Genomic DNA, 23,153 nt, shown 5'->3' with positions numbered 1-23,153 from the left:
CACTGAAAATGATCCCTTGTCTCCCAGTCAGAATTTGTCTTCGTGTACCTATCTGTGAACTGTGGTGGGCGCTAGTTGTTTATGGTTGGTCTGGTTGTATGTTGACTTTCAAATGTGAAACCACGTGATTTAACACATGCGGAGCATCGGAGGTCTCGTCGGGAAAAATCCCGACGATCTCATATTAAGACTATATTTGAGTCTTAAGCTGCAGCGCCTGTTAAACGGAGTCGTACTTTCTAAGGAATTAGTATCATTGGATCCTATTTTTTTCTCGCAAAACTCTGCCTCATGCATAGGATCATTGCCGAGATATAAAGCTCCACCAATGAAATCGAACATGGTGATCGGCGCCGAGTGTTGGCCGTTGTACTACTACTCCCGTTGGTAGTTGGGAGTATGACGAGCCTAGGTTAAGCCCCAGCGGGGCAGGCATTGGTAATGACGACAGCGGCCGTGTCGACGACCAGAAGGGCAGCACTCAGCTTTGTGGCATCTTATCGATTGATTGAGTGATGCATTTTTGAAAGATTATCAATCGGACCAGTCTAGAGTGTGGAAAGGCATTTCGCCGGTGAAGTCCGCCGCTTGGTCTGCCTGAGATTTGAGGCAGTAAGGCCTGAGGCATCAGCACGCCCCGATGTCGGTTCCGGCCTCGATAATGAGACTTGGGAGTATGACATACTCCGTACTATAAGTACGAATTATCCCTTACCTGACGAATACTGAGTCCTGTTAGACGTAAATTATAGTGCATATTGCTACGCCCTATGCAGGGTGAGGAGAGAGGGTCAAACTATATCCGACGAAAAGAAAAAGAATGATTGGATTGAGTCATAGGCATCCTAAAGAGCAGAGCACTTCATCATGTACATCGCGGTGATGGCCAGTGAGCGACTCCGGCCGGGTTTCCCCACCCCCAGCGAAAGGCGAAATTTTTCAGTTTGGTTTTTTTTTTTGCCGCCGAGCGAGGGAGCGACGATTACTACGCAGAATGGAAACACACCGCCCACTCCACTCTTTATGACTCTTACTTCCTCTTTCCTTCCAAAGTTTCAAGACTTAAATATCATCTCTTGACCGTGGACTCATTGTGTTGGTCCATTCGTCTTATATCTTGCATTTGAATAGTTCCGAGCTGCTCCTCCAAAGCTCCGCGCTACACCCCCAATCTACCCCTCCACCACTTATCACTACCACCACCCCACTATCTACGCACAATGTGTCCCGGTGCCGACTCCGAGCCCAATGGGCAAGCTAACGGCGCCAACGGTGCCAATGGCGGTACGATATGATCCTGGGATGTCTGATATACTCCGCTCGGCTGGCTAACTCACATATTTTTATAGCTAATCACCCCGGCTTCATTGGTATCGAGACCCGCCAGAACCCTCACCCTTCCGCGTCCCGCAATCCCTACGGCCACAACGTCGGTGTGACCGATTTCTTGAGCAATGTCTCCCGTTTCAAGATTATTGAGAGCACCCTGCGTGAGGGCGAGCAGTTCGCCAACGCTTTCTTCGATACCGAGAAAAAGATCGAGATTGCCAGGGCCCTCGATGACTTTGGTGTTGACTACGTGAGTCATTGACAGAAGATCGTAGTTGAGCACAGTCTTGGGATATACAACTAACCATTATTATGATGACAGATTGAGCTTACTAGCCCCTGCGCTTCCGAGCAGTCTCGTGCCGACTGTGAGGCTATTTGCAAGCTCGGTCTGAAGGCCAAGGTATGTCTACAATGTCGTTGCGGCGAATATGGTGTGGATTGTTTGGCTTAACAGTGTCTAACCATCTCATAGATTCTTACTCACATTCGCTGCCACATGGACGATGCCCGTGTTGCTGTTGAGACCGGTGTCGACGGAGTGTGAGTCACCCCCACATTTTTTTTTCTCTATCTTGCCGAATTGGTCCCTGACTTTGTACAACAGCGATGTCGTCATTGGTACCTCCTCCTACCTCCGTGAGCACTCCCACGGCAAGGACATGACCTATATCAAGAACGCCGCCATTGAAGTTATCGAATTCGTCAAGTCCAAGGGCATTGAGATCCGTTTCTCCAGCGAGGACTCTTTCCGCTCCGACCTCGTCGATCTGCTCTCCATCTACTCCGCCGTCGACAAGGTCGGCGTTCAGCGTGTTGGTATCGCCGATACCGTCGGCTGTGCTTCCCCCCGCCAGGTTTATGAGCTCGTTCGTGTGCTCCGTGGTGTCGTCGGCTGTGACATTGAGACTCACTTCCACAACGACACTGGCTGTGCTATTGCCAACGCCTACTGTGCCCTCGAGGCCGGCGCCACTCACATTGATACCTCCGTCCTCGGTATCGGTGAGCGTAACGGTATCACCCCTCTCGGTGGTCTGATGGCCCGCATGATGGTCGCCGACCCCGAATACGTTAAGGGCAAGTACAAGCTGGAGAAGCTCAAGGACATTGAGGACCTCGTCGCCGAGGCCGTCCAGGTCAACATCCCCTTCAACAACTACATCACCGGTTTCTGTGCCTTCACCCACAAGGCTGGTATCCACGCCAAGGCCATTCTCAACAACCCCAGCACCTACGAGATCATCAACCCTGCGGACTTTGGCATGACTCGCTACGTCCATTTCGCTTCGCGTCTGACTGGCTGGAACGCGATCAAGTCGCGCTGCCAACAGCTCAAGATCGATCTGACCGACGCCCAGGCCAAGGAGTGCACTGCCAAGATCAAGGCCCTGGCCGATATTCGCCCCATTGCCGTTGATGACGCCGACTCCATTATCCGTGCCTACGCCCGCAACCTCAAGCTGGGTGAGGACAAGCCTCTCATGGAGCTGACCGCCGAGGAGCACGCCCAATTTGTGGCCAAGGAGAAGGAGATTGCTCAGGCCGGTGTTGCCGCTTAAGCGGACATCTGTTATCTCTGTTCAATAGCGTGCGTTCTTTTGTTCGCCAGAATATTCACCCCGTCTCGACTTGCGGTATACCCCGCGAGGCAAGACTTGACCAGAGGAATCTCTGACGATTTGATGTGATTTATGCGTTTGGGACTTTTCCTATGTTTTCCTTTGTCTTGTGTGGTTTTGAAAAAGTCTTTTCCTTTTTTTTTTTTTTTTTCATATGTGGAATTCGTTCAGAAAAGAACGACTGGACTGGTGGTGTTTGGAGAGTCCTTGACCAATGTATATAAGCGCCCAGCTCTAATAAAGCTGTAGCAATTCCAACAACTTGATTCAAAAAACAAAGCTCTTCCAAAGCTGAAACTTCCAAATCATAGGACATATAATTTCGAAGGCTGGATCTGGCTATTGTAATTATATTTTGGCCATCGTAGCTTGACTGCCTATCCATTCATCATGTGGCAATTTAGCAGGTGCAGCACTTCCCTAACCTCGGCACGGGCGCTAGACCGCGTCTGGCCAACGGGCTCCCGCGGACGCCGAGTGTTACTTAACGTCCAACTCTCTGCCAAGTTTCCCGGTGCTCATCAGCATCATTATCTCTAGAGCAAATCACCAGGGCATCATGAGTTCCTCGGCGCTCCCTGTCGCCCTGCAGAACAAGCTGGTGGGCTATGGCCGGGCCTCCAGCGCCCATCTATCGGCCGTGAATCTGGACCTGTAAGTATAACCAGTTATTCGTCATTCCTTCGATGGCGCATCTACCCACTTCCCACGAACGCGAAAGCGATGATCGCCGGCTGACCACCACCCTTCTTCTTGACGTTGACAGAGTCCGCAATATCATTTTCATCCTCTTCCTTTTCCGGTACACGCGCAAGACCTTCTACTCGCTCCGCGGCTACGGCTTGTTCGGTAGCATCCGCAATGTCTACATCGCCGCCCGTCTATTCTGTTACTCCCTCTTCCTGCGTGCTCCCGGTGTGCGCGGCCAGGTCGATAAGCAAGTCTCGACCGCGATCGAAAAACTCGAAACCAAGCTTGTGCAAAGCGGGCCTGATGTGAATCGTTATCTCACCTTGCCCGCGGAAGGATGGTCCGCCGATAAGGTTCGTGAGGAACTCAATAAGCTGGCTGGCTTGGAGCATACCCGCTGGGAGGATGGCCGTGTCAGTGGTGCCGTGTATCACGGTGGAGAGGATTTGTTGAAGTTGCAGGCGGAGGCCTTTGGACAGTTTGGTGTTGCGAACCCGATTCACCCGGATGTTTTCCCTGGAGTCCGGAAGATGGAGGCTGAGGTTGTTGCTATGGTATGATATTCCTGCTGGTTTATAGCTTTGATACGACATGGATACAATTGTTAACGACAATCGCAGGTTCTGGCCATGTTCAATGCTCCCACGGATGGTGCTGGCGTTACTACCAGCGGAGGTACCGAATCCATCATCATGGCTTGTCTCGGTGCCCGGCAAAAGGCCTTCTTGGAGCGTGGAGTGACGGAGCCTGAAATGTGAGCGTTGATTTTTCTTCGAGCTCCAAAATGCTCATTTGCTAATTTTCCATAGGATCATTCCGGATACAGCTCACGCGGCCTTCATCAAGGCTTGCAACTACTTCAAGATCAAGTTGCACCGAGTCCCTTGCCCGGAGCCCGAGTTCAAGGTCGATGTCAATGCTGTTCGTCGTCTGATCAACCCCAACACTGTCCTCCTTGTGGGTTCGGCACCCAACTTCCCCCACGGTATTGTCGATGACATCCCTGCCTTGTCGCGCCTGGCTACAAAGTATAAGATTCCTCTCCACGTGGACTGCTGTCTGGGTTCTTTCGTCATTGCCCACTTGAAGAAGGCCGGCTTCCCCTCACCCTACGAAGAAGAGGGAGGCTTCGACTTCCGTCAGTCCGGTGTTACCAGTATCAGTGTGGACACTCACAAGTACGGATTCGCCCCCAAGGGCAACTCAGTCCTGCTGTACCGCAACAAGGCTTATCGCAGCAACCAATACTTCATTTACCCCGACTGGTCCGGCGGTGTCTATGCCTCTCCCTCCATTGCCGGTTCCCGCCCCGGTGCCCTGATTGCCGGCTGCTGGGCGAGCTTGATGAACGTGGGTGAGGCTGGTTACATCAACAGCTGCACCGAGATCATCAACGCTGCTCGCAAGTTTGAGTCTGCTGTCCGTGGTCACCCTATGATCTCTCTTCACATGGAGGTTGTGGGTAACCCGATGGTCAGTGTTGTCGCGTTCCGCAGCAAGAACGGTGCCATTGATACCTACGATATCGCCGATGACCTGTCCGCCAAGGGCTGGCACCTTAATGCGCTGCAGTCTCCCCCTGCCCTGCACTGCGCCTTTACCCTCCCCACCGCCAAGGCCGTCGATCAGCTTATCAACGACGTGGTTGAGTGCCTTGAGAAGGAACTCGAAAAGGCCGAGGAGCGCCGCCGACAAGGAAAGGCTTACATTCTGGAGCGCGGTGAAACTTCCGCTCTGTACGGTGTTGCCGGCAGCATCCCCGATAAGAGCATTGTCAGCCGTCTCGCCGAGGGCTTCCTTGATACCCTGTACAAAGCCTAAGTCTCTTCGCCAGAGCACAAAACCCCGGCCTACTGAATGTGCACCTCAAACGACTGCCTTTGCCTGGCTTCCTATACCCACTAGCTGGTAATGACCTGCACCGGGCGCACCGGCGTTTGTGGTGTATTTGCCCATGTTTCCTTTCCTGATTTCCTACCACTAGAAATGGTTCAGCGCGTTTATCATTACCCTCCTTACAATTCAAATTGCACATATTTGCCTCGGCCATCTCTTTCGAGAAGTAAATTTGTAATGACGTCCCATATAGTACAGTCGACGAATAATGGAGATGATCCGTCAGAAGATAGGTGGACGTAGATAGAGTACATGACATAAAAGAAGCCCGCTCCATGCAAAAAAAGTAATCAACACAAAACACATAAGAAGAAAATAAGGGTCAAGAGTCAATAGCCTTATGGCAGGCACATCGCTAGAACCCGGTATCAAAGACCACACCCACCAAAACCAAGCAAAGCATTATACACAGCTCGAATGGAAAGAAGAAAGAGAAAAAGAGCCAATCACTCAATATCAATTTCCAATCTCACTGCCCACTCAACTCAGCCCGCTCAGCAACACCACTCTTCTCAACATAATAACCGGGATCCGGTTTCCGCTCCAAACGAACTTCTTGCTGGGTAAGAGCGCGGTCGACTTCCTGAACGGAAACAAGTTCTTTAACCTTCATGATTTGACCGGCGACGGACGGAGACACGCGGTGGAAGACGATGCCCATGCGCTTCTTCAGGCCGAGGGCCTTGAGAACGTCTGTTGAGCGGCGGGGGAGACCGATTGCGGAGCGGAGGAGTTGGACCCGGAAGTAGCTCATTTTGGAGTAGGGAGGATTGAGGGTGTTTGGGTGCCTTTTGAGGTGTTGGAATTGATAGGTGCGGCGGAGTTGGATTGGATTCCACTTAGACCGGACGAGGTCGGAGAGGTTGGGGGTTGTGTGAAGATGATAATAGGGATTCCAGATAGGAATTGGTGGTGATTGGGGCTTCCTTAAAGGAAGATTCGTGGAATTCCGAGTTGAAGATTGATCGAGGTTACTTGAAGTCCGGCGTACGCGCGACGGCATCGCAAAATCAGGAGCGGTGTATCACGTGGCCTGACATTCTGCCAGCGTCATCAACGGGGGAAACAACTCCGCAGCTCGGGAGCGTGGGTGGACCCCCTCGATTGTAGCTCACGCCAATGCAGTGTGGTGCCTGGGTCTGACCATTCACTCGGCTTGAAGCGTCATATCACCACAATCATTCCCGGGCTTTCCGTCCCACTCCTATCACGCCGATTCTTCCCTAGAACCCCGCAATTGAGCTAGCTAGCGCCGTGTTCCGAGTCTCAATAGTGACAACAGCGGCCGCCCCGTGGCCGATAAGGCGCAGTCGACATGGCGCAGAACACAAGCGCCGATGGCACGGTATCCATGCCGCGGCTGGAGGACCTCCTGCGTCATCCGGAGGATCTCGACAAGATCAATGGCCTGAAAGCCGAGTACCAACGAAAGAAAGCCGCGGTCGACTCCCGACTCCGTGAGGGCCTTCGTGAGCAGCTCGAGGCCGTGCAACGCAGTATCGGATTTTTGACCGAGGGTCAACGACAAGTCTCCAAGACCAGAGATGAACTCCAAGCGATTGATAAGCTATGCGCCGAATCACAGGATAGTGTGGAGGACTTTGCGCAGATTGATAAATTGGCTCGGATTCAACGGCATTTTGACGCTACGTTGATGATGAAGAAGGGCCTGGAGAATTTTGGCGCGGATCTTCAGGAGGTGGAGGAGTTGTTGAAGGAAGATGACGATGACCTGGAGAATCAGCCGAATCTTTTGAAGGCTCATATGCAGATTTCTCGTCTACGAGATTTCCGGGATGAGGCGATGGATCAGATTCAGAAGTCGCACGATTCAAGCAGTGAAGAGACGTTGACGGAATATTTCCAAGGGTTGGATTCCGCTATTGATTGGTTTGATGATCATCTTGGCACTGCTTGCATGAACCTGATTCCATTGGTTCAGGAAGATAACAGGAGCATGGTGGTTCGATTGGCGGTCGTTGTAATGAATGAAGAGAAGAATGATGATACCGTCAAGGCATTGCAGGAAGCTCAGAAGGATCACAAGGATCTCGCAAGCCGCTTCAAGTCTATGAACATTGGCCCAAAGACTGTTCGAGGCTACAAGGACAAATTCCTCAAGGCAATTGAATTCTACGCACAGAATCAGTTCAACAACACCAAAGACGAGTTCCTCGAGGATCCGGATCACATGGAAAAGAGCTTCCGATGGTTCTTCAATGATCTCTACACAGTCCAACAGGGTATGCAGCCTCTCATGCCGAAGAAGTGGAAAATCTATAAAACATACACCGATATCTACCACCGCATGATGCACGACTTCCTCATTGAATTCATTGACGATCCCGAGGTTCCCGCGGATAATCTGCTGAAGATCATTCACTGGAGCGATAAATACTACAAGAAGATGAAGAAGCTGGGCTGGACTCCCGCCGACCTCCAACCCAATATTTTGGACGACCGTGAGCCGGAACTGGTGCGGCAGTGGCAGAGTGTTATTATTAACGCCGTGGAGGAATGGATGGACCGGATCTTCGAGACAGACAAGAAGGGTCTCGTGGAGCGGCAAGCAGATGCCCTGGATACCAATGCAGATGGATACTTCCGGACCAAGACGCAGGCAGACATGTGGCGTATGCTCCACGAACAGATCATGGCGGCTGGACAATCCGATAGAGCCGACGTCGTCGAAGGTGTTATCGATGCCATGTTCCGGGCCCTGAAGGGCCGACAGAGCGCCTGGCAGGCATTGATCGACGAAGAGTGCAACAAATCCAAGAGTCCTAGCGGCGACAACGAGGGAGTGCAGCTTCTACAAGACTGGTTAGTCGGTGTGGCCAATGACCAGATCGCCTGCATCGACGACAACGAGGAGACCGGCCAAATGGGCTACTTGTCCCGCTTCAAGGCCGACGTCGAGCCAGTCGTGACGGCCAAATACATGGCGACTCGGGCCACATCCGAACTAGACGCTCTACGAGACGGATACGTTGATCTGAGCACGCACTGCCTAGCACTATTCGTGGACATCGTTTTCACAGTGGATCTCAGCTCCGTCCTCACCGATCTTTTCACACCCCGCTGGTACGGCGAATTCGCCATCAAACGTATCACCACCACCTTCGAGGATTACATGACCGACTACAGCCCAGTCCTACACCCATCTCTCGTCGACATCCTAGTCGAAGAACTCTCAGACGAGCTACTAGTGCGATACCTCTCATCAGTACGCAACAAGGGTGTCAAGTTCCGCCGCCAAGTGGATCCCTTCACAGATAAATTCAAAGACGACGTTCTCACCGTCTTCGATTTCTTCCAAAAATACGAAGACTCGTTCCAGTCTACTATCAAGCAGAAGTGGCGCTTGGTCGACTGGCTTGTCCGCTTGTTGGAAGCTGAGAAGGGTCAGGCTCTTGTGAATGTCTACGAATCGTTCAAGAATGAGTACTGGGATCTACAGCTGTCTTGGGTTGAAGCGGTTATCCGGACTCGGGATGACTTTGAGCGCAGTATGATCAGCTCTATTAAAGCCAAGGCGGCTGAGCTATCTGTCGAGCGTGGCATGGAGACAATTATGAGCCGGGTGAGGTGATTGACCTAGGCCTGACTTCCTGTCATAGATCGGCCATGAAAGGGTCTGTCAACAACCTCATGCAAAATAGCGGCCTCCATCGCGGAAGTGCGTGATACGCCACCGACACAAAAAGGCTTGCCACAAAACCTCTTCGCCCGGCCTTGCATCACTTTCAGAAGTGTTATGCCGTTGGAAATTTGCGAAAACCCAGTTTCGCCAACCATCTGGGTATTCGAGATCCCCCCGCAACAGTGGTCGATGGATTGAAGTCTTGGAGCGATTTGGCCGCTCTCCGGAAATCTGTATTCCAAGCTGGCTTGGAATATATTACCCTCTTGTTACTCCCTCCTGTGAACCATTTAGCAAGCCACCCTCATGAAACTACGATATCTTGAAAGATAGAGATAATGCAGCTTTTTGAACCTGATAAACCGTAAGACATTTAAACAAGGCCCACACCCCCATGTAAACTCTGTTCACTACACCCCCTAAGGGGAGGGTGATAGTAACCGCGGACGGGAATCAAGACTTCGCTCCGCGATAACAGTGTATTCCTCGCCCAGACGTGCATTCATGCCTTGATCCCCGGGTCCACCAATCTCAAGCTTTTTCGCACCCATTTCACAAATACTAACCGAATTGATCGGGATATTCCTTGCCCAGACAAACGGATATTGAGGATGGGAAGTTGCAGAAGAGGTATTAGGATTGGACTCGGTCTCGGCCTCATCACCCTCTGGCACTGCAGGTTCGGACAGCGGGGAACTCTCCGGGGAGGATCCAGAATGAGCGGAAGTATCCACGCGAGGCGTCCTTTGCGTCTCATCAACGTAGTAATTCCGGTATCTAGCCAGAAGACCACGCGCATCAAACTCAAGTCTCTTAGAGCCATTTCTGCCATTTTTACCATTCCCACCATTCTGGAATTTCCGTCGACCACGAACGTAAATCGTATTCACGAGGGTGGCATGTAAAAGCAAAGGACGAGGTTTCGGCTTGCGAGCAAGAGCCGCAGCATACGGATCCAGTAACTTCGAAACACCGACGCTCTCAACTTGTGCAGGAAGCGTCGTCATCTCTTCAAGAAGAGGATTATCATCCGTATTCAAATCTTTGCACTGAGAAGCTTGTACTTCCTCCACGACTTGCGGATCCTTTTTCTCCGCGGGTAATCTACTGTTGGCCTCGCTGAGCATAAATCCTGCTTCCAGGAATTTGTCTCGTAGCATCACACAGAATGGATATAGTCGGCCTGTGGGGTCGTTTGGAGAAGCGTGTAGGACCGTTGCAGCTTTGGCTCGTGGTAAAGCATGCAAGGACTCCAAGGAAACAGAGAGCGGTTGGGGTGTATGAGTTTCGTCAGATGAAGAGCCAGACGAATGTGACGAGGCGTCTGCCGTATTTGGTGCTGATTTAGACGAAGCCATCTTCGCGGCGCGCTTTTGACGTAATTCATAAGCTACTCGCTCCGCTTCCCGGAGCAAGCCCGCCAGATCAAGCGTCTGGAAAAAAGCCAGCGCTTCGTCGAGGCGTTCCTTAGTTGGAAGACTCATGACTCCGATGGTCAGATGGATTGTTCCCACAGGCCGGACTGCGCCTTGTGGGATAACCGCCCGCGAGACATTTGTATCCGACGTCTGCTGCTGGCCGTTTAACAAATCTGCTACAGGGACTGGCGGATTTGCCGCTGTGAACGCCGCGATTGACTCTTCCAGCTGGGGAAGTGATACTGTATTAACCAGTGGCAGACAGAGAAAATGGGTCAGAGCTGGTTGTCTTTCTCGTCGTTGGTTTCGGTTTCGAGGCTTCTGCGGCTGATTTACGGTGTTTTGTTTGCCACTCGACATGGTGGATTTTGTGCGAGTAGAATAGTGTATTCCTTTGCCGAGAACCAAGGGTGTTCTAAAAGATCGCAAAAGCAGCTGGGAACGCATCCGAAGCATCTAATGGGCTAATGGGGCGATGGATGTTTATTTTAAGGTTGATGTCAGTGGGACAAGGCTGATCATCTTAATCAAGATGACGCACGGACCAGCTATGCTACGACAACAAACGACAGCTGAATCTCATCCGAGAGGCAGATCATGCAGAACGAAGAACTTTGTGGTATTGTGATATCAAAAATGACACGAGGTACATCATGAATAGACTTCATTCAGCATGCACAAGACCGCATGCTGTGTAAGACTTGAACATCACCACATCGCCATTATGGATGAAACTAGGACTCCTTTCCTCCGAATGACCCTAATTGGGATCCGAGATGAATGAGCCCAGAGCAGACGCCACACTTGATGAGATTCACAGGAGAGGATATGGCTCTCTTCAAATATCAAGAAGGGGATCGATTGAACCTAGAAGAAGCAACGGAAGACAGGGTCTCCCCTCAGCATTTATGCTGGCAAGGATATCATACATCGACCGCCCACCCGCCTCTCGATGGACCGACTCGCCTGAAAGTGGCAAAACAGTTCTGGAGATCAGAAGAGTATAGATGGACTTCAGAATTGTGCGACGGTCATTAAAATTTCGGAGAATCTTGTAGAAGCAGCAGACTCAGCATTCGCTGGCGTGAAGGAATGCTGGGAGGCACGGCAATTACGTCGGGTTTCGCACTCACCTCGAGAAAATAGTCGAAATTCGGTAGAAAGCCATTCAGGGCATTTCGATATTGCGAAGCAGTGATCGAATATATGAAGGACCTGACAGAAAAAAGCAGACACCAGGGTCTACACTCAGCATTCGCTGGCGTGAAGGGAAGGTGGGAGGAAACCTGGAGGACACCTCACCTGAAGAGGTCTCAAGCCAAACCAGCAGGTATGACCATGAGAGTCGATTCGAATCTGGTGAGACCTGCGTAGGAAGAACACCTACGTCAGCAAAGCTGAGTGAGGAAACCTAGACATCCCCCTTCCCTCCTACCAACCCGCGGGCGACCGGGCCATCTCACCTGATAGAGGTCTCAATCCAAGCCAACAAGCATAAGATGCGATTCGAATCGGGCGAGACCTGCAAAGGGAAAGGCCCCTTTGTCAGCATACCGAAACGAAAGATCAGAACGAAAGATCAAAACGAAAGTCGGCGAGAAAACCTATTCCAGAGGGAGTTCTCACCTGAAGAACTTCTCAAGCCAAGCCAACAGATATGGTCATCAATAAGATTCGAATCCTGCGAGACCTGCGTAGGCAGAAAACCTACGTCAACAAAGCTGGTAAGGAAACCCAGACGTCCCCCGTTCCCGCCTACCCACCCTCGGGCGACCGGCCATCTCACCTAGAATCCGAGGTCTCAAGATTGAGCCTGGTGATATGATATCAAGTCATGACAAGAGACTGCCTGTAGCGGAATGAGATGTCAGTAGATGCTGGAGACGTTCAGATGATGAGAAGGTGTCATGAGACGAGAAGGTAGTGAGGAGCATCAAGAAGTGATACAAGTGAAAGAGGTCAGAAGAGGTCAAGGTGGATGGCAGGAGATAGGAAGAGATGGAAAGGGAGATGCGTCAAAGAGTGAGAAGATGCTGTTGAGTGGGGTTGATGTGACTTACATCTTTGTCTCTGACAAGAGGATGGACAGGAAGATGGACAAGAAGGTAGACAGGACCAGACAGGACCAAAGGAGGAAGCAGTCTTGTCATAACAGACCAGGCTCATGATGGATGTGTTGAGGTTGAGAAGGAAGAGAGATGAGAGGAGAGATGAGAGGAGAGATGAGAGGAGAGATGAGAGGAGAGATGAGAGGAGATATTTATAATTATCTAGGAGGGGTGTAGGGGGAAGGCACCACTGGGTGAGGTAACTGCTGGCTGGAGTAGGCATCGTTCCTTCCCGATTAGGAAATGTTGTAGTCGGTGCCTTGGGAACTATGAAGGCAGCCCTTGTCGGTGCCTGATACAGTCAAAAATGACCCACGGTAGCCTACGCTCTATATTTGCCTATTCGGGAAAAAGGAGGGCCCGACTAGGCTGGAGAGGTTGGTTTGAAGGGATTCAGGGTGTTAGGAAATAGGGCTTAGGGCATGGGAGCTGAATAGATGCTGGATGGTGTCTGGGGATACTGGCGAAGCAGTGTGTTGGAGCATGGTAATTGTTGTTCCAGTAGCTGACTCTACACAGATATGGGACGATGTTCATGGGATACTATTGGGTTGTGAAGTAGTAGTATAGTACAGTGACCAACTAACTTTGGCATCAAAGGTTGGGATGGCATGATGATATGGTGGAGAAAATCAGCCCCCGCCAGTAAAGAGCTTGCCATGGGGCTGCATGGTTGAGATAACAAACATTATAGCATCAACACTCTGTACTTTATTTATCGTAGTATCATGTTGAGCCACACTGGTACATCCTCATAGACTCGACACACTAAATTACAATTGGAATCAGGCCAAAGCTGTACAAAAAGTATGTATGTTCAATGATAGCATTAAAGGGTATATAGCACCTCGAACGACGAGCCCAAGTAAATACCATCACAAAGACCCATCCAGCGATCTGACAACCAGACCAACACTCAAGCAGATCCAGTAAGAACATCAACCAATTTATTCAACATTCTTCTTCCGCCCCTCAAGAACACGCATAACATCATCAGCACTATCCTTATCGCCCTTCCTCTTCTTCGGCCCACGCTTCCTCTTATTCCCTCCACGCTGCTGATCCTCAAAGTCCAGTAGCACACCATCATCATCCTCCTCGCCATCCTCAATACGGCTACCACCAAAGCCCATATCCAAATCTGCGGCGTCCATGGCATCGCGCCGGCGGGCTTCTTCGAGGAATTTCTTTTGTCGGAGGGATGCCTCTGCAGATAGGCCGGAGTCTTCCTCGGAGGGGGAAGTTTGGCGGAGGGCTGCGGCTCGTTTGAGAGCAGCGAGGATTGTAGGATCCTTTGTGAGGGGGTTAGAGCGGTCCGAGGGTTCTTCGGGGGCGGTGGTGGATGTTGTTGTTGCGAAGTAATTGCGTGATTTGGTAGGTTGTGCTGCGGCTTGATCGGTGGGCCCCTGAGCCTCTTCTGAGATGGAGCCTGGTACATTATCCTTGACAGGCTTCTCTGGATGCTCGCCATCTTCATCGGACGAGGAATCGTCTGCTTGCTCGATGCCGGCAAGAGGGTCATAATCAGCGCCAACGCCGGCAAAGATATCATCGTTTTCGTCTTCAGGCGCAGCGCTGGCAGCTTCCCTCGCAGCAATGTCCGCTGGAACCTCCATTCCAAGAGGTTTCGCATCCTTATCAGGCATAGGCAGAGAGGGAGTCCCACGCGGCTCATTGGGTTTATCAATCCAGCGGGTTTTCCGCTTCGTATTGCCCTCAGCGTCCGTGATGAGCAGGACCTCCCGCCGCCGACCATTCTCGTCTGACTCAATGAAGCGCTTCTTCTCTGGCTTGCCATCGCCAACTTTCTTGAACTTAGAGCCAAGTGTTGACCCCGGCACCGGGGGTGGCGCACTTGCAGCCGCCGCTCGACTGGCCTTCAACTCCCTCAGAATTTCGTCGCGTGTCTTCGGTCGAGGCGGTGGTGGTGCCATTGTTCCTTTCTTTTTCTCCTTTGGCTCCTTAGGCGCTGCTTTGATCTCTTCCAAACCCTTCTCCTCCATCAACCGCTCGAACGCCTCATCTGCATCTTCCTCGGTAACAGGCGGTTCCTCTGCCGGGGGAGGAGCCGGTTTTTCAGGCGCCTTCGATATATCCTCACCAGCACGAACTCGCTTCAGTAACGTCCAATCCAAGCCCTTGACCATGTGTGTACTCTCCGTGTCTCCACCGACCCCGAGTTCGCCGCACAGCTTTTCGAACGTCGCCTGATCGATTTGGCCTAGTTTCACCATGTCTTCGAGGGCCTTGACCCGTTTCTGTAGGTCATCCTCACTCTCATCATCCGCATTACGTAGCTGTGCGCGGTCCTGGTACCCGGTAGCCAATTTGCTACCCTTTGGCGCGGCAGAAGATTTGAAACGCTTCGCGGGACGTTGATCGCCCTCTCGGCGATGCTCCGCGAGCTGTCGGGCGAAGTCAACCCCTGTAACAGAGCGCCTAGATAAAATCACGGTCAGTACCAAGCGCTTTGCAAGTTAAGGATCCTGGACACGTACGGGGTCATGGGAATACTAGAGCGCATTCGCGAGCCCAGCGCGCTCGGAGTGGCGCCACCAGCTGGTGCATTGCGCGACGACGAGCCGGACTTGTCGCCGGACTTGGAAGTCGATGTATTATCGGCGAGAAGTCGCCGGAACTGCTCGTTATTCATTGCTGCAAGTTGGGGCTCAGGAAGAGCTAGAGTCGACGTCAATTTTGAGATCAAGCAGGGTCAGGCTTGGCATCCGATAAGATAAACCTTATCGTGCCTAAGGGTCGCCCTGAAAGCTCAGCGCTGGGTGACCAAGAATTCTAGATTTTGGTTCGTTCCTATTCCTTACTCACATATAGATGCAAAGATATCAGTCGAAATGACACGATCTGGAAATACCACTTGATAGTGTCCCAGACTCGAAGATCTTGCCTCTCATACCTTCGGACGAACGCTTTCACTTCACGAATGGCGGATCCAATATACTCGAATCTGTACGGAGTACAGTCAGGCGAGCAGGCTTACCGGAAAAACTATTCTGGAACAAGGCACTTTGAAGAATGGCATTTAAACTAAATGCTACCGGGACCAGAAGTAAAAGAATGTCGATATACACATAAAAAACAAAGATACAATCGAAGAATAAAGTAAAAACAACCAAAAAAAAAGACAAACCCTCAATAAAGAATGCAACGCTCAAGTCAAGTCAAGTCACCAATTAAGAAAAAGAAGAATCTAGAGCACTCGAAACTAACGCAAACGATCCAATCCAGCTTTTGCATCAAAGTAGTTCATTAAATCGTTTCCCACCCGCCATTATTCATCTCCGATTCCAACTTACGACTGATCGTGGCAGGAATCGAGTGCGAAAGCCATACATCGCGCAGGAGTCTGTCATACCGCTTTTGGTTAAGGATGAGTTGGCGGTTGCGGCGTAGACCGGGGTCAACTTCGCCGTGGCGGTCGAGGTAGGGTGCGTAGTGCCATGAGCCGTTGTGGTTGTGCAGGTAGAGGACTGTGCATTTGCGGATATTGATGAAGAGGCCGATGTTTTTGCCACATCTGTTGCAAAGGAGATGGAATGTTAGTTTGGTGTGGTAGAGAATTTAATTGAGGGAGAAGGAGGAGGGAGGGCTTACTTTTGCAGATGCTGGTTGCAACCACCCAGCTTGTTGTGCATGCAGCACACTGCCTGCGAGCAGAAGATGTCACCGCAGAAGAGACAAATGCTCGGGTCGCTGAGCTCTTTCTTTGAGTTCGGGCAGCGACGTCTGTTGGCCTCCTCGATCAAGCTGTCGAAGTACTTAGGGAGACCGACAAGCTCAAAGATGGCTGGGTGTGGGAGACTAGGCCACAGACGGTGATCTTCGAAGCGAATGCCCGAGCGCGAGGCGTTCCAGTGGAAGATCCAACCGGAGATGACGGCATCGAAGGGGCTGTTGCTCTTCCGTGCAGGGCTGACAGACATGAAGATCTCGTCCAGCGTAGGAAGGTGAAGAGTCTTGGTAAGTCGGTCCAGTTCCGACGCGCCGAGATCAGCAAAGCCCGTGTTGGGGAAATCAACGCCATGCTGCACATGGAGCAGGATGACAGCCTTGCGCAGGAATGTCAGGGCGTAGCTAGAGACAAGGCGGCGGAGGGCGAGGATGACGCTCGGGGTAGCAGACTCTTCTCCATCCTTCACGTAGCCGCTCTCGGCCGGGAACGAGGAGCCCTCGGCGCGTCCAACAGAGTTGGCCTTGAGCTCTGCAACGATGGAATCAAAGAAGTGCTTTGTGACATCATGTCGATCGGCTGAAACATCAGATCCAGCGAGATCATTATCTCCTTGGTGTGCAAGTTCTTCCTTCAGACCCAACGGCCACAGGATGAAAGTGACAGCAACCTTGACGATCTCAGCCACGTAGCACATCTGGACGAGGTGTCGTACATCAATACGGAGAACAGGTAGCAAAGACAGTGAGCATTCCGCCAAGAACACAAAGGTATCCATGGCGAGCAGCGGTTCGATGTTCCTAACATCGTTCAACAGGGGTGTGCCGCTCAAACAAGGATGTCCGACGAGCAGTTGGCATAGCTTTTGCCGGTGCATTTCCTGGAACTCGTGGGTAGGTCGACTCTTCGGGCTGTTGCTTGAGTGAACACATCCCACAGCTGCATAGGTCAAAGCAGTCTCTGCCAAAATACGGAGATGCGTCAAGGTTAGTGGCGGAATCTTGTCCAGAAGAGTCGATCCGGGCTCCGACTCGACACCACGCTGGGCAATCTCGACAGACGAAATGCTAAACCCGAAGCTCCGGATCAAAGAGTCCGTGTGCACCAGTTCATCACTGACCATCGTATCAGGACTGTTATTGAAAATGGAGCTAATGTGGTTCATCTTGATGGTCTTCTTAAGACGCTTGTAGATCTGCAGAAGCTCCGTCATAGGGCTGTCCGAAGGCGTCGAGACCTGCTGTAAGGGGCTCGTTGGTGGCAAGTCTTCAGCGGTCGTGGGGAAAAGGCCCGGCATGGCCAGACGGGGAACAGATGACAGAGGGTGGGATGCACCAGTTGAAGGCAATGAGGAAGTCATAAGCTGGCCGACCCTCGAAGAGAGTGGAGGTGTCAGGGTCTTCGACAGGTAATCGACGAACAAGTCAGAGTATGGCTGTTGATACGCCTTGTCTTTCTCAATCATCAGAACAGGGAAGTTCTGTGACTGATTCAGGGCACTCTTGAGCCCTGTAGTCATAAACTCATCAAACGGCAAAACAGTGTTCAGCGCGCCGGGATATGACTCCTCCTTGCCCTTCCAAGTGATGGGCAGGAATGCATTGCCGAGTGCCTTACACAACGGGCACACAAATTCCTTGAGTGTGATATTCTCAGGATGATGCCGGGCAATCTGCTGGCTATGCCGTCTTTGGGTTCCGGTATAGTAAACGTCAAAGCACGAGTAATGCATGATATGACCACAGCCAGTCGTCACAGGTCCACGCAGAGTGCTCTTCGGGCTGAAGCCCTTGCTAAGACCAACCTTTTCGCTGATGACCTCACCTCCAGATGAATCCAGCCGGCGAATCGTTGTCCTGTTCTCTCCGGAAACTCCGAAGGGCCGGATATCGTCTGCAGATCGATCCAAGCTCGTAGGAGTCCTGAGCGCTTCACGGATCCTGTCAGGGTCTCTGATGTCGGTCTGTCGCAGGATTGTGCTGTCCTGAATCAACGCAAAAGTACCATAGAGCTTCGAATCGCTGGTCTCATCTTGACAGAAAATGCATGTCCCGCTAGGATACTTCCAAACCTTAGCCTCATGAGCCGTTGGTGCCTCCGGTTCCGAATCACTAAAGTCCTCCTCGCCCCAGTCAATGTCTCCTTGAGTGTTCAGGAATTGTTGTTGCTGTTGCTGGAACTGGGCCATCACTCTAGCTTGTCTCTCCAATGCCTGCTTCTTCTTGAGTTCCTTCTCATTGTCGATGTCGATGGCGGGCGAGCTGGTTTCAATGCGATCGAAGGGGAACCTGAGAGAGGCAGTTGCTGAGGTATAGGTGCGAGGCCGCTTCTGCCACAGACGCTTGAGAATGTGACGGATCTTGGGACCGCATGCAGAGAATTCGTTGGTCACCGATATTCTTTCCAGAAGACCGACAATGGTCAAGTTGCCTGCCTTGATCTCTCGAGACTTGGACATGGCATGCAAGTTGAATGACTGACTCTGCTCCGTCTCCATGCTGCCATCTTCAGAGTTGTCTTCCAGTACTGCAGCGAGCACAAGGTGCAGAATGACCTGGAGGAAAGTCTCCACGCGAGTTGGAGGGATGGCAGAGGTGCACTCCTTGAAGGAAACAACATACTCAAGACACTGATGAACGAGCTGTGCGAAAAGCATAGTCCCCGTAAAGCGCGGCAGATCGGAGAACACCCCCGAGCTAATGGGACGAAGCTTGGGCTCATACACAATGTCAGATGCCTTTTTACCGGTCTTCTTAGCCATCCATTCCTTGTAAATGTTCTCCGCCTCATCTCGTTGGTTCTTGGTGTAATGCGCGCTGTACGGATCCACAAGGTCAAAGAACTCAGACTTCAGCTCAAATGTTCCAGAATCGCTCAGGCCCTCTGGAGGGCGGAAGTTGGCGACCTCTTCAAGGACATCTTGGAACATATCGGAATCCAGTAGCTTGTCGCTCAGACGGGTTGACAGATCAGAGAAGGACAGCGGCTTAAAGCACAGGACGTGGGCAATATCCCGACTGATGTTCTCCTTGGTCAAGTGAGAACTATCATCAATGGCAGTCAGGGAGGTGCGATCGGTCAACAAGATGACCAGCAAGTGGACAAACTCCTCAGCGACGTCGACGATCTGAGTATCCTCGAAACCATTACGAGGCATGTAGTTTCGAGACATCCAATCAACCATGCCGAAGCGATGAGCGATAGATGCAAGGACTCTGCTGGGATCACAGGTCACCATTGCGGTCTGCAACAGGAAAATGTCACGATAGTATGCAAAGTCTCGAGAAGAGACGCCGCGATATTGTGATGCCTGGTGGCGAAGGCTCAGACCGTTGCGAACCCACATGGCAGCCTTCATCTGAGCAAGCCAAGCACAGACTCTCAGGGGGTAGTCAAACATGGTCAGAAGAAGATCCTCCGGACTAAGGGTGAGAAGATTATCGTCTATTTGCTTGTTGCCAGCGACCTTGGCAGCGTGGAGCTCTACCCTAGCATTCTGGGCAGCTTCAAAGAGAACACCCCGCATGACTTCGCTGCTCACCCCGCGACCACATTCAATCAACCATGACAGGGTATAGTGAATTGCGTGGTGGAAACTGATCGATCCCTTCTCAACGGCGAATTCGACCACGCGGTGACATGGAACTTGACCAGACGAACCCATCTCGAAATCAAACGGAGGCAAAGTCTTGAATTTGACTTCTTCCTTGATCTCGGCTTGATCGAAGCGCTTTCGCTCCACGCCCGCCGAGTGCATGATCGCGGTCATAGTAGTCGTCTTGATAGCCCGCAACAGGTTCTGACCATTATCAATCTCCGGATTCCGGAAAGATTCGCAGAATTGTCGGCAAAGGCGGTTGATTTCTCGCATCAGAATCGAGGCACTGATCCAAGCATCTGTCTCATACTCGACGTGCTCGCCGACGGCACGAACGTTAGGGCAGATACCCTGCGAAAGCTTGACCAAGTCCAGGAACTGAGGCAGGTACTGTTCCTCGGTCCGCACGCGGTGTTGGACATACTCGGATTGAAGGAGGTAGCGCAAATCAAGGAAGAAATGGTACAAGCGCCTGTTTGTGACGGAACCTGCATCGAACGCCAACGTGGCATTCGGGTTGACGGCTTGAGGTTCGCCCACCTGTCGTGTTGTCAGGAAGGTATAGAGAATCGCCATGACCTTGGTAAGGAAATTGCCTCGCAGAACAATCTCCTCCGTAATGGAAGGCGTCGTAAGAAGTTGAAGGGAGAGGTTGACGATGGAGTGGTCCGGCTCACGATCTGCGATGAGATAGAGTTGCGCCAGAGCTGTATACAATGCAGAGAGTCGTAAACCCATGATGCGCTTGAATTGAGGCACGTTGACCACGGTGCTGATGTAGAGATCCCGCAAATCCGTGCGAGTCTTCTTCCACAGCCGCAGATCAAACAGAACCAACCAGTCTAGACGAGTGCGTTGCCAGAGGTCTTCATAAGGCGCAACCTTCTCACCGACAGCCGGTATGGGAGGCCGCACTTGCCAGTGGCCTTCAGTTCGTGCGGGAGGAGGTCTGATTACTCCCGAAGGGGTCTTTGGAATAGAGACATAGCTGTCAGAAGCGGATGGCTGGCTTTCGCCCTCATTGGAAGCGACAACGTCGGTTTCATCCTCCTGAGCAGCCTGTTCTTCCGTGGGTTGCGGAGCTGGGCGAGGAGCCATGTGCTGTGTGCTAGCCAGTCCTGCTAAGATGCGTTCAGCCAGGGCAATTTCCTCCTCATTGCCCATATCCATTTCCTCGTCATCGTCTCCGTCAGCCTCAGCTTGGAGGCGGGCGAGTTCCATATCCATATCATCGTCTTCGTCATCCGCATCATCGTGAGCTTCGACGTAGTCTTCATCTTCATCTTGCTCGTTGCCATCGTCTCCCTCTTCATCCTCATCCTCGTCGGTGGTTGCAAGAACTATCTGTCCATGCGGAGGGAGAGTGAGCAAGACGGTGCGACCAGGAAGCTGATTTTCCGTCTCCTGGTGGTCATCGATACCCTTCATACCGATATCTGCGTTATAAGCACCACTCCCCTTTCGCCACGGGCTGAGCAGTTCTTCGCAAATAATCTGGCGGAAGATTTCATTGTCATCCAGGATACTGCATCCAGCAATATCTGCCAGCCATTCAACGATCGCGCCGCACATTTGCTCCCGGAAGGTGTCGCGAGCGGATCGAACCGAGACTGTAACCTTGATCTCCTCAATGATCTTGGACACCGCCAGCAGGCGTTGCAGATCCTTCGAATACTTGATGACACTCCGACCAATATCGTTGGTTTCATGAGCTCGCGCAACACCGAAGCTATCGCGCTCGCGACAAGCACGCGTGACCTGGTGAGCGACGTCTCGGATGGTATGCTTCTCGTCATTCCAAAGCATCAAGGCGAACTCGGGTTCTTCCTCCTCCTGATCACCCTCACCATACCAGCCTGGACGCAATCGAGACGCTTCTTCATCCTGCTTGATGCCTTCCATCGTCTTTGCTAGCCGCAAGTTCTCCGGCGAGCAAGAGATGACATCACAAAAGTAATCCAGAACCCGTGAGATGGTTAACCGAATCGTAGCCACCAAGTCCGGGGGCAGCTCTCGCTCTGCCCGCTCTTTACCCTTTATATTTCCACTGTCGGTGTGAATGGCGCAGAACAGTGGCAGCCGCCAGGCTTCATCGTCTCCGCAGTCACAGCAGCCACAGTTACCCGACGAAAGCGAAATCTGATACTGATGCCCCGTATGATCTGACGAGTCAAAGCATCGACTGCACAGCACGCATGTATCATCCGCAGCACAAGTCACGCAGCGATAGGTTGCCTCTCCCGCTCGGAAAATGTGCCCGCATCGCTTGCCCCGCGCCGCCTCGCTATACTCGGCTCCTTCACGAGCGCCTTGCGCGTCCGCCAATTTCCATGACCCCGTTGGTGTGCCATCCGGGAAGAGGTGAGCTACCAGCTCATCGTTGTGCCCGACGAGCGACCGGAAGAGAAGCTCTAGCAGGTCGCGTTCCGCCTTCGGGCCATAGCGGTAGTTATGCTGCGAAGGCAATCGTAGAAGACCTTCACCGAGGATTCTCTCACATTCTGCGAGCATGTGCATGGTTTGGGTGTCGGACGAAGGTAGAGGGCAGGGTGCCGCTCGGCTGTCACTGACGTCTGATGGGAAGGCCCGTTGGCGCGTGTAAACGGCGTTCGAGGTAATCCGAATCACGAAGAACGATCGTACCGGGGGCGTGAGGGATATGCAGTCGAGACAAAACTTTTGGCGACACCAAGGAGCTTAGGGTTTCAACGCCGGGTTGGGCTGTCGGGTGGTTGTCTTTCAGTTTCTTGACCCCAGCAGATCGTAGTGGGGGGAAAGGAAGACAGGCGAGGTGTGGACCGATGAGGTCGACAATCAGGCAGACCAGGCCAGTTACAGCACGTCTGCGGAATAAATTGAGAAGTGAAAAAGAAAGATGTTGTCTCCGAGTTCTATATGAAAGAAGAAAGAACGGGAAGATACAATGCACATGAGTCGAGTGAGATTACCGGAGTTGATCTTCGAGTATTTTTGACTATGACATCGACGGAGCGGTCTCGCTGCAAACGCCACAGCGATCCAGCCTCCGAGGTAATCATCACCCTCCAAAACTGCATCACCTTCAATCTATACATCCACCAAATTAAGGAAAAAAAATTAAATGATCATGTCAAATACAATATCCCAAATTCTATCACATACAAGCCCGCAGCTGGAATGAG

At 51.9% G+C, this 23,153-nt stretch overlaps 7 protein-coding genes across 7 annotated transcripts; 3 read left to right on the top strand and 4 right to left on the bottom strand.

The window, feature by feature from the left end:
• Window positions 1-998: 998 nt before the first annotated feature.
• hcsA (homocitrate synthase) lies at window positions 999-3,231 on the top strand. Its single transcript, XM_057151806.1, has 5 exons — window positions 999-1,284; window positions 1,350-1,579; window positions 1,652-1,732; window positions 1,805-1,872; window positions 1,937-3,231. Exons 1-5 carry the CDS (start codon window positions 1,221-1,223, stop codon window positions 2,889-2,891), a joined length of 1,398 nt encoding a protein of 465 aa, XP_057009611.1. The 5' UTR covers window positions 999-1,220; the 3' UTR covers window positions 2,892-3,231.
• A 279-nt stretch (window positions 3,232-3,510) lies between these two features.
• N7473_005865 (sphinganine-1-phosphate aldolase DPL1) lies at window positions 3,511-5,462 on the top strand (the record flags this gene model as incomplete). The annotated part of the gene is made up of 4 exons (XM_057151805.1): window positions 3,511-3,605; window positions 3,718-4,195; window positions 4,262-4,395; window positions 4,451-5,462. The coding sequence occupies 4 exons, from the start codon at window positions 3,511-3,513 to the stop codon at window positions 5,460-5,462; spliced, it is 1,719 nt and encodes a 572-aa protein (XP_057009610.1).
• Window positions 5,463-6,006: 544 nt separating this feature from the next.
• N7473_005864 (mitochondrial 54S ribosomal protein uL30m) lies at window positions 6,007-6,540 on the bottom strand (the record flags this gene model as incomplete). Its single annotated transcript, XM_057151804.1, has 1 exon — window positions 6,007-6,540. The coding sequence occupies one exon, from the start codon at window positions 6,538-6,540 to the stop codon at window positions 6,007-6,009; it is 534 nt and encodes a 177-aa protein (XP_057009609.1).
• A 312-nt stretch (window positions 6,541-6,852) lies between these two features.
• On the top strand, window positions 6,853-9,129 carry N7473_005863 (SNARE-binding exocyst subunit SEC6; the record flags this gene model as incomplete). Its single annotated transcript, XM_057151803.1, has 1 exon — window positions 6,853-9,129. The coding sequence occupies one exon, from the start codon at window positions 6,853-6,855 to the stop codon at window positions 9,127-9,129; it is 2,277 nt and encodes a 758-aa protein (XP_057009608.1).
• Window positions 9,130-9,599: 470 nt separating this feature from the next.
• N7473_005862 (uncharacterized protein) lies at window positions 9,600-10,958 on the bottom strand (the record flags this gene model as incomplete). The annotated part of the gene is made up of 1 exon (XM_057151802.1): window positions 9,600-10,958. The coding sequence occupies one exon, from the start codon at window positions 10,956-10,958 to the stop codon at window positions 9,600-9,602; it is 1,359 nt and encodes a 452-aa protein (XP_057009607.1).
• Window positions 10,959-13,653: 2,695 nt separating this feature from the next.
• Window positions 13,654-15,359, bottom strand: N7473_005861 (uncharacterized protein; the record flags this gene model as incomplete). The annotated part of the gene is made up of 2 exons (XM_057151801.1): window positions 13,654-15,145; window positions 15,205-15,359. The coding sequence occupies 2 exons, from the start codon at window positions 15,357-15,359 to the stop codon at window positions 13,654-13,656; spliced, it is 1,647 nt and encodes a 548-aa protein (XP_057009606.1).
• Window positions 15,360-15,973: 614 nt separating this feature from the next.
• On the bottom strand, window positions 15,974-22,509 carry N7473_005860 (putative ubiquitin-protein ligase E3 component (UBR1); the record flags this gene model as incomplete). Its single annotated transcript, XM_057151800.1, has 2 exons — window positions 15,974-16,241; window positions 16,319-22,509. 2 exons carry the CDS (start codon window positions 22,507-22,509, stop codon window positions 15,974-15,976), a joined length of 6,459 nt encoding a protein of 2,152 aa, XP_057009605.1.
• Window positions 22,510-23,153: the final 644 nt, after the last annotated feature.

This window comes from Penicillium subrubescens (assembly GCF_028828155.1).
Source record: "Penicillium subrubescens strain IBT 31985 chromosome Unknown utg000004l_segment0_segment0, whole genome shotgun sequence".
In the NCBI taxonomy this organism is placed as follows: domain Eukaryota; kingdom Fungi; phylum Ascomycota; class Eurotiomycetes; order Eurotiales; family Aspergillaceae; genus Penicillium; species Penicillium subrubescens.
This window is presented reverse-complemented; position numbering and strand designations above follow the sequence as displayed.